Below are 10,194 nucleotides of genomic sequence, written 5' to 3'. Positions count from 1 at the left end.
ACTAAAACAGGCTGATTATAAATAAGAGTTATACCCTATGTGGTTACACTAATTCTCCAATGTTACAAGCTCACTAGGCTCCCTCAGTGTGTGGCACCATCACCCCTGTCTTGCTGAATCCTAATGAGCTTCTGTGTAATTTAATTCAAGAAAGACATCTCTTCCACATCAACACCTCTTACCAGCTCCAGAAGTGATTGGTTTGTGAAGCTTGGTTTGTAGAGATGCACCTGTGCTTTTTTCATTGCCTATAAGAACTGTAATTCACCCAAAGCCCTGCGAAATAAGTTGGGCCTGAGGACCTTCATGTCCATACCAGGAGTTTGTTTTCATGTTTACCAAATATCTTGAAATCACCCCATGCACATGATGAATAGAAGGTAAAAATGAAGCTAGATATAGTAGTCCATGTGTCAACACCACAGTTACTACATTTAGAGGCCCGTGTAAAACAATGTATTTAAAAAATGCTACTATCTTGAGCTATGCTTTGGATTGACTCAGAGATTTTCTGTTTCTTCCTGCTCTCCAGCTGACAGATGGTGTCATAGCTCTGTGGCTGAGATCCATAAGCAAAACTCTTGTCCTGGCTTTAGTATTCAGAGAAGGGGATCTTGAGCACTGGGATGTGCATATCCAAGCTGTCTCCGGAGTTTTGTGCAGACCTTTCTCTTCCAAGAATTTCCTGAGATTCTCAAGTTTGGATTCATAACTGACTTAATGCTGCTTCTGATGTGTTTAGACTAACAATCCTCGCCTTGGATGGAGTTGTCTGTCCATCTAATAAATTGAATTTGTTTTAATAGTTCTCCCAGTACTTTAAAAAAGAAAAAGAAAAAAAAAGCTGTCATTGGCTATTGGTAATACTTTCTTCCACTTGGATACATTGTTTTTCATACAGCAAAACTTGTACTTCATCTAGATGTGCAGGTTGCCAGCTCTGCTTTTTACAAGGCTATAAATAAGTATGTGGCTTGTTACTATTTCTTAATCAGGATTAAGCACAATCATAATCAAGCAAATTCAGGATGAGAATGAGCTTATAAGGAATGGTGTCAGCTCTGGCTTTGAGGGCTCTCTGATAACGATGCTCTTTGCAGAATGGCTGAATTAATATCCCTATGGTAAGGACTTAAGCCACTCGGGTTTATATAAAACCTCTTGTTTTTACTTTTATTGCACAGTTTATTCTTTCATTCTGCTCTATATTTTATAATTTACATCCATCTGCACATGACTTTCTTTGTCCATTCTAACTACATTTTCTTCCCATTCATCTATTTTGAAATAAATGGAATAAATTAATTTCAGCTTATTGCCTCTGAAATGTCTTGTTTTTATGAGGTCTGTAATAAACATCTCCAGAGCAGGTTTTGCCTGTTTCTGTGCTATATCCTTGTGTATGGTTCCTTCCATAATAGTACTACAACTAATAATAAAAATCTAAACACCCATTTATAATATCCCTTATTAGCCAGATGATGCTTTCAAAGTGTTGTGAAAGCATTAACAAATTGGTCTTAATATCCATGCCTGGTATGTCAGGGGTATCTTCATTTCTTTTTCCTTCCCCTTGGGGAAAGCCCTGCAGATATGTCAGGAGGATGCAGTGGGGCAGGCTGAAGCGGTTCTCTAGTCCGGATTGCTGCCTGCCTCTCTCCTGGGAGAGCTGAGGGTGCTCCTCAGCTTGGTACAGTGTGGCTTTGCTGTGCTATTTTAGTATTAAACATTTTAGCATTTCAGTAGGAGTAGGGACGGCAGCTGGGTTTTTTGGGAGGCAGCAGGTGAAGTCCAGGCTAGGTGTCTTTCAGGATCCTACTCACAAATCTTTGTGGTGAATTGGTTCCATTCTCTGCACTTCTATTTTTCTAGCCAACTTCCTCTGTTGTCTTTTCTGACTGCAGATTCTGGACCATGGCTACACAAGACGATTCTCTGCTTCTACAGCTAAATCTGCATTGCTTTAGTGGAGAGGGGTTACCTAGACAGTTTTTTTCATGTCAGGCAGCACCACTTACTTAAACAGTGTAAGTTAATAACTCTGCTGTTAGCTTTCTGCGTCCATGTAGTGGGCTCGTTAGCTTGTTGATGTCCCTTTAGGAAAGGGAGTAGTTGACTGCTACGGCTATGTGGCTTCTCATTTCTGTGGTGCACTCGCTGTTAGTGCACTGTCTTGTGAGGATAGAAATTATTGTTACTGATAGCAAAAACACAAAGAAAAAAAGAGTTGTAAAATCAGAACTGGAAAAAAAAGTGAAAACAGTTGGGGAAGGAAGCAAAAGCTGCAGTACAGCAGGCAAAGGCAATATATTTGAAAATGTTTTCCCTGCAAATTTTAAGTATTCGCCTGGGACGTAGAGGGAAAGTAAAGTTATGGGCATTAGTTTATAAGGCAGAAATTCTAAAGCTGCTTGCTTGGTTCACAGTAATGGAATATCAGTGTTATTATTTATACAGTTTTATTACAAAAAGCAACATAACCATTATAACCAAGGCCAGATTTTTTCAGCTGAGACCACTTCCTCGTGCTGTTTTAATTTTAAAATTCAATTCTAAACGCCCTGTGTGAGGGGACATGCACGGGAAGTGTCACTAGCCCCGCCCCCTGGTCTAGCCACGCCCCCCCATGCTGGCCCCGCCCCTCCCGCCGAGTCCGCCGGCGTCCCAGCACCCCCCGCGCGCTCGGTCCCTGCGTGCCAAGATGGCGCTGCTGGCGGCTCGGCGGGGCCTGGCGGCGGCAGCGGGCCGCAGGCGGCGCCTCTTCGCTCTCGTCCTGCCGCGGCCGCCGCCGGCTGCCGCCTGCGCGCACGGGTGCGCGGCGGGCAGTGCGGGGCAGCGGCGCCGCGCGACCCCGGCCAGCGGGCAGGTGCGTGGGGGCCCCCCGGGGGCGGCGGGGCCCGGGCTCTTCGGCGGCCTCTCGTGGCCCGCGGGGTTGTGTGGAGGCTCCCGGGTTTCAGGCGGGCTCGACCGGGGCGGGAAAGCTTTAGCATTAGCCCAGGAGCGAGCTCGGTGCCCGCGGTAGGGGAGCTCACGAGACCACTCGTCGTTCGGCTCTGGCGGGCTCGTAGCACCGCTGTGCGTTACCCTTGCTTAGGTATCGCTACCCTGGCCGTAAAATGGTTCATTCTCTGGTCCGTGGCCTGCAGAAAGGTTGCGAAGGGAGTGATGTTGCATGACCTGCAGTGGGATCATGTGAGTTCAGATGCTGCTGAGCAGTCTGGATCTGGAGCTGTGTGGAGGAGAAAACCAGGGACTGAGCAGCAGATCGCCCTGGAACCAACCTGCGTGCCCAGCCCAAACTTCTTCTGGAGACAGGGCCCTAGAGCCACTGTGCTTTCGTGCATCTCCTCCTCCAACATCTTCTTCCCTTATATGTGTGTTAAACTTGTAGTTTTAAGAAGATTGGCACATTCTGTCCCAAGCTGCTTTTCAAAGGGAAATCGCTGGTGGTCTTAGATTGGAAAGGTAAAACTCTGCATTTGTGTTTGGCGTCAATTATTCACCCTACTTTTAAAAGTATATTTGTTTGTATGTAAGCATGAGATTGAGAGCTGTGTTGAGAAGAGCATTTCATACTTGTTAATGCTGGAATGTGTGATTTTCATTTATTTTATCTACCTTTTTATCTTTTCTAAGTCAATGAGGAGTGAACTCTGTGTTTCCACTTTTTTCCGCTTCATGATCTTTTCTGTTGTTATCTCCCATCAGTTTCTCCACACTTGGGCAGGAGTTCTGCCTGCTTGGCCCCAAGTTTCTAATTGCATGCATTCAAAATTGTATAGCTTTCCATAGTTCACTAGTAGTGAGGTATTAGAAGGTTAAATTTGAGCATCTTTTAAAACTTAAACATTTTCCATTTTCTTTGTTTGGATTTTAGTGAAACTGCAATTTAGTGGTTCTGGTAACTGTTTTGGCAAAATGAGGCCCTCTTTTGTGCTATAATGCCAAAGGGGTGCAAAATATGTTTGGTTATAGACTTCTGTTGATGACCACTGTGGACAACGCAAATTCATATTCATGAGGATTGTTTATAACTAATGTACACACAGGAAATCAGCAGCAGAAGGCTGTTGTAACATGTTCTAATGAGCAATTTTTATTTTCTCTATTTTCTCTCCCCCTCTCTTTCCCCCACCCGGCTCCTTTCCTTTTTTCCTTTTGTAAATTGACTATATACCTCAAATTGAATGGATCATGTTTTTGAAGTGAGTGAGGGAAGTGTATCTCAAAGTCTGAATAACTGAGCTTGCCCTAGACTCGGCTATTAATTTTATTTGATAATCATCTTAAACCTTTTTTCCCTCTTCTCAGAGGACAACTGTTTATGACTAGCTTTTCATTATGATTTGCCCTGATTAATTGACCATGACAGGCAGAATTTGGTCACAGGCTAAAGGCAATTCTTATTACATAGAAGATAAGATGAGCACTGAAACAGTAAATTGTTGGGAATTTTAATTTGGAAACTTGTGTAAGAAAGAAGGCAAGAGTTGAACTTGATGCAGACCAAATTTTCAACTGTGTAACTGATATAATCATCATATCTCAGTGCTTAGAGATGTCCAGTGTTCCTGGAAACTTACTTCAAATGTCTATGAATAAACAACTGTGTAAAAAAAAAAAAAGTTTGTGGAATAAAAAATGGCATAAAAAAGTGTTTAGCTTAGTACTATTTTGCCTATGAATGGTTGTATTTTCACAAGTAATGCTGGTTCTTTTTGCTTATTGATTCTAACTGCCACCTGTTAATAGATGTTGCTTTACAGTATTTTTTTTGAACTAGAAGGCTAAAACTGGATCTATAGTTATATATATAGTACATATTTTTTTTTTTGGTAGTGGTTTGCTTTTCTAACAGTGTGATAATTAACTTTTACTTCAAGTCTGCATCAGGCTCTATTTGGAAGGAAACTAGACTTCATTAAGTATATATACATGTTTTTTACAATTTTCTAAATAAACTTTGTACCACACGTAACAAATACACAACACAGTTTGTATAAGCATGATGTGCAACCCGAACCAATTTATTTAATTATGATCTAAGAGGAGGCTCAAGCTGAAGCTGCTGGACTCTTTTGGTTCTGATGCCCTTCAGCATTTTGGGACTAGGCATCACTCTTTAACCTTTTGTTGCTCTTTTGACAAAGGAAAATGCATTGTTTTGCTATTTCAGTTCCCCTTTTGTGTTTTCAGTTTTTCAGCTACTTTAAGAAATGTTTGCACCAGCAGAAGCAACTGTTAAAAACTGGTTAAGAGCTTCAGCAAACCATAGTTCAGTGCGATTAGCTAGTGATTTTTCTTGTTTAGACATGGAGTGATTTTTTTTCTAATGGGCAAATTCTTAAACCTTTCTAAATATTTAGAAGTTGAAACAAACAACCTTTTGTTTTAAACATTTAAACCAAATTACTTTTGTTTATAATTACCTTAAGCTGCGTGCCTCATGTGGTGAAAAGATTTATTGAAGTTCACGAGCTATATAGCTTATAGTCTTATGGAAGCCTCCAGATTACCATGAGCTGACTGTCAGCTTTGGTCTGGGGGCATTTTTATGGTCACTTCTGACTTCTGCTCTTTAGACATTGTGGTTCCACTTGAGAATAAAATTTTAGCTATTGTAATTGTGATCTTGCATGCTAGAGTGACAACGAAGAGGCAGAAATGCCTAACGCGTGTTGCTGATGTTTATTCAGCAGGTAGTGCAGGTCTTTTTGAGTGCGGGAAAGCTCCTCTACCCTTTTACTGCTGTACTCCAGGTATCAGGCATGGATGGATTGGGCTTTGCACTAGCTGGCTGACTATAACCACATGGCAGGAAATGCAAAATACATGCTCGTGAGCCAGCTTCCTGATGTCATGTGGAAGAGGACACTGGCAGGGACCCAACCAGGTGAAAAATCTAGGTAGTTGGCTTTAACAACTCCATCTCATGAGTCTTGTTTGTTTCTGGATTGATTGGCAGCTTTTTAGAGAGCAGAACAATCTATGTGCTTTTCGTAGCATCTAGTACAGTATGATTTAAAGATAATAAAAATTGTTGGGTGCTATTGCATAACAGATGATAACTCAAGTCTGCCTTCCCTCACTCATCTGTTTTTCAGTATTTCGATCAGTCTTCCTTTTCTGAGTAATGAGAGAGGTGATATTTGTATTCTGGAGAAGAAGAAGATGGATGCCCTTATGAAGGGGAAAAACAAACGTAAATAAGTCTGCGTGTTGTGTCTCAGACACATTGTAGGATGGTGATCAAATTGTAGCTCTTAGGATTGAGGTGGATTTGTATTTCTACAAATGCAACTCTTTCCTTTGCCCCTTTCCTTTGGCATTAATTGTTATCAGAGCTCTTAAGATCTCTGCCTGGTAGAAGTATTGAGAACCGGCTGGTTGGATGGCGTTCTCCTGCTTGGGGAACCTGGAAAAATGACCAAACCAGGACTGTATTTTTGTTTGTCTAGGAAGCTTAGGAATTTTTTTTGCAAAGCAGTTTACCTGCATTCAAAATAAAAGCAATAGTAAATTCTGTTCTCTCTAGAACTTTTAGAGGGTTTTTTCTTCAGAGCCATCTTTGGCAATTGTAAAAAGCAAGATTATAAATTATCGTAAAGTGTAACAGTATAAATAGAAGAGCCTTTTTCCATGCATTATCTTGGCCTTCCAGCTGCTACGTGGCGTGTGATAAAGAGTGTGTTCTTGTGCTTAATTTCATAGTAGTCCTTGCTGTAAGGAATTGCAATAAGAGACATTTCGAGTAATTTGGTTAAATTTACTTATATTTTGTCTTCTCCCTCCTGCACAAAAGCCTGGTCTGTCCTTCAAAGTCTGCCAGTATTAATTGTTTGCACATCATTTCACTTCCAGTGTCTGTGTGTGTTGCTGAATTCCCCCCTCAAGACTTTTTGATGTTGTAGTTAAACAGTTTGACACACAGGAAGTATATGCCAACCATCTCTGTCATCTTCTGAGCACAGTGCATGCTGCGTTAAAAAAATACAGCAAGATTAGAACTTAATTCCCAAAGATTTAGTTTCATTATAAGATCTTTTTTTCCAGTTTCTGAGCTGATGGATATGTGCATAACAACATAGTGCAGATGAGACTGTTTCAGTTTTTCCTATAAATCCCCTTATAGAGGAAGGATTGCTACTGAACAGGTCAATGTTCTCCTGTTTGTCTGTGAAAGTGCACCTCTAATACTATTGAGAACTGTTGCAAGGAAGGAGAGTTTATGACGTAGAGCAGGTGGAAGCAGGGGAACTTGCTCTGAAATACGTATGGGAAATACTGGAGTCACACAGAGTGTTAGGAACCTACCCCATGGTGGATGATGCTCTGCTGTGAATACTGCATATGTAGGCATTTGAATGCTACTTTGATTTATCTTTTCTAGTACAATCCGTTTTATAAAATCCCCATTAGATTAGTGCAGTAATCTCCGCGCGTACCCTGGCTATCTCACTAGTGCGCCTGGAAATTCAGTAGAGAAGCTTCTTAGTAGGATTTGGCCTTGAGCAAATGTGTTTAATCCCAATTGTTTGTTTGTGTTTATAGTGTTTAACCTACTACCCGCAGTCGTGAAATTTTAGGAACGTGACTTTTATGTGCAGTTGGTACTAGACCGCATCCTTTAAAGTGTAAGGAATCATATCCAAAAATAAGGACTGCAAAGTCAGATGTTCAAAAATAAGGAAAAGACCGTTTCCTCTCTAATTTCTCAGATTCAGAAACAAACAGGAGTTTCTTCTGCTCCTTCAAAGCAGTAACACGCTACTTTTGTCTTTTGCGATAAGGTATGAGTTTGTCTTCCGTTTGCAGGCCAGCTCTGTTGAAAGATGTGCAGTGAGTGACAGGGGAGACCTAAGCCCACGTGGGGGTCATGGTCAATATTCCTGTGATTGCTGGAAGATCTGCTGGGCGCGTAATGGTCACTTTGTCAGTGTTTAATTTTTCTCGGTTTGTCTGCTACAACTTGCATTTCAGCAGGAGCTTGGGAGAGGACTGAAGCCTTCAGCCTTCGAGGCACTAGATTGAAAATGAAAAATTAAAATTTTCTTATGTACCTTGTGCAAATCATGTAGCCTTTTTGCTATTTCCCTCTATTAGCCTCGTGATGGTTTATAGAATCATAGAATAGAATGCCTAAGGTTGGAAGGGACCTCTAGAGGTCATCTAGTCCAACCCCCCTGCACACGCAGGGTCACCTAGAGCACGTGGCACAGGACTGCATCCAAGCAGGTTTTGAAGATCTCCAGAGGAGACTCCACAACCTCTCTGGGTAGCCTGTTCCAGAGCTCTCACCTTCACTGTTTAGAAATTTTTCCTTAAGTTCCTGTGGAACTTTTGGTGCTTCAGTTTCTGGACATTTCCTCTAGTTCTGTTGGTGGCCACCAGTGAAAAGAGACCAGCACCATTTTCCTCACTCCCTCCCTTGAGGTACTTATAGACACTGCTCAGGTCCCCTCTCAGCCTTCTCTTCTCCAGGCTGAACAGGCCCAGCTCCCTCAGCCTCTCCTCGTAGGGCAGATGTTCCAGGCCCCTGATCATCCTTGTGGCCCTACACTGGACTCTCTCCAGCAGCTCCACATCCCTCTTGTACTGTGGAGCCCAGAGCTGGACACAATACTCCAGATGCGGCCTCACCAGGGCTGAGTAGAGGGGCAGGATCACCTCCCTCGACCTGCTGGAGATGCTCTTCTTAATGCAGCCCAGGATCCCATTGGCCTTCTTGGCCACGAGGGCACACTGCTGCCTCATGGTCGACTTGTTGTCCACTACGATGCCCAGGGTCCCTCTCTGCAGAGCTGCTCTCCAGAAAGTCGGTCCCCAGCCTGTACTGGTGTCTGGGGTTATTCCTCCCCAGGTGCAGGACCTTGCACTTGGCCTTGTTGAATTGCATGAGGTTTTTCACCGCCCAGTTGTCCAGTCTGTCCAGGTCCCTCTGGATGGCAGCGCAGCCCTCTGGGGTATCGGCTACTCCTCCCAGTTTGGTATCATCAGCAAACTTGCTGAGGGAGCACTCTGTGCCTTCATCCAGGTCATTGATGAATAAATTGAACAGGACTGGGCTGAGGACTGACCCCTGGGGGACCCCGCTGGCTATAGGCCTCCAGCTAGGCTCTGCAGCTTCACTCAGCTTATGAACTTATAGCTTCACTCAGCTAAGTAGGTTGTTTAACACAATAATTGAGAGCAGATCTGTCAGTGTTTTAGTAAACTTCTACAATATTATGTTTCTCTTGCGCTTCAGGCAGAAGGGATTTCAAGGTCAAAGGATACAAACTATTAATAACCTTTTACTTATGGTGTTACTTACGTACATTTTTGAGGAACAGTAATTTCTTTCCGTTAGGCATTGAAGCTTCAGTTGTCTGCTCCCGTGTGCTAGCAATATGCCACAAAATAAACCATTCCAAATTAAAGATCTGATTTTCAACTTTTATAAGAACACAAGAGCAATATGTTCTTTTCTTCTTGTAAAGCCAAGCAGGAGAGGGTGGTATTGCGCAGGAGAGGTTCCAAAATGAAGTGGTGGTCAACTGCTAAACCTCTTTGGCATGGTATCTCAATGATCTTTTATGAGTATCATTTATTTAAAGGAAATAAAGTGCTGGCTACAGATGGTGAGGGTTTCAGTGTGCTGATTGTGTCTGCTGCTTGTTCGGGCACAGGAACAGAATAGTTCGTGGCCTTGTGGGTATGCCTGTAGGGTTTTGCTCTTCTTGCTGTTGTGGCACTTGCCCTGAATCATGCTTCTGCTATAAATCCTAAATTGTCGTGGTTTAATGCTGGCTTCTCATGGCCTTTGCCTGGGGAAGAGCATTGTCTTGCCGAGATAATTGCCTTTGCTGACTTTGAGACTGCTGCCCAATTCTGTGTCGCCTCTACAACTTAGTTTAGCGTTAGACTTCGGGTGGTTTTCAGGTGCAACGATACTGATTAAGTCCCTAAAATGCTTACCCCTGTGTCCATGCATTAGAGGGACCTTTTATCTAGAATAACCATCTTCATAGTAATTAATTATTATTTGCAGTAGCTTGTAGTGTACTGAGACCACTTGAAGCCCTTGTCTTTTTCCATTACATTTTTTGTTTGTGAAGCTGTCACTGTTCCTACGGCAAGTGTGTTAGTCTGTTCGTCTAGATCTGCAATTGCCTCCTTCAGAGGCTTAAATAGAGTCTCGAGTGCTGGTGTGAC

The 10,194-nt window shown here is 42.7% G+C and overlaps 1 protein-coding gene across 1 annotated transcript in view; it reads left to right on the top strand.

The window, feature by feature from the left end:
- Nucleotides 1–2,701: 2,701 nt before the first annotated feature.
- Nucleotides 2,702–10,194, top strand: part of ABCB7 (ATP binding cassette subfamily B member 7) — a 38,117-nt gene continuing 30,624 nt past the window's right edge. The window contains exon 1 of the mRNA XM_088527519.1: nucleotides 2,702–2,866. Within this exon, the coding sequence (XP_088383645.1) occupies nucleotides 2,702–2,866 (165 nt within the window). The remainder of the gene's footprint in view (nucleotides 2,867–10,194) is intronic.

The sequence above is a fragment of the Tinamus guttatus genome, unplaced genomic scaffold (assembly GCF_059628265.1).
Source record: "Tinamus guttatus ecotype Peru unplaced genomic scaffold, ASM5962826v1 Tinamus_guttatus_pri_ptg000287l, whole genome shotgun sequence".
Lineage (NCBI taxonomy): Eukaryota > Metazoa > Chordata > Aves > Tinamiformes > Tinamidae > Tinamus > Tinamus guttatus.
This window is presented reverse-complemented; position numbering and strand designations above follow the sequence as displayed.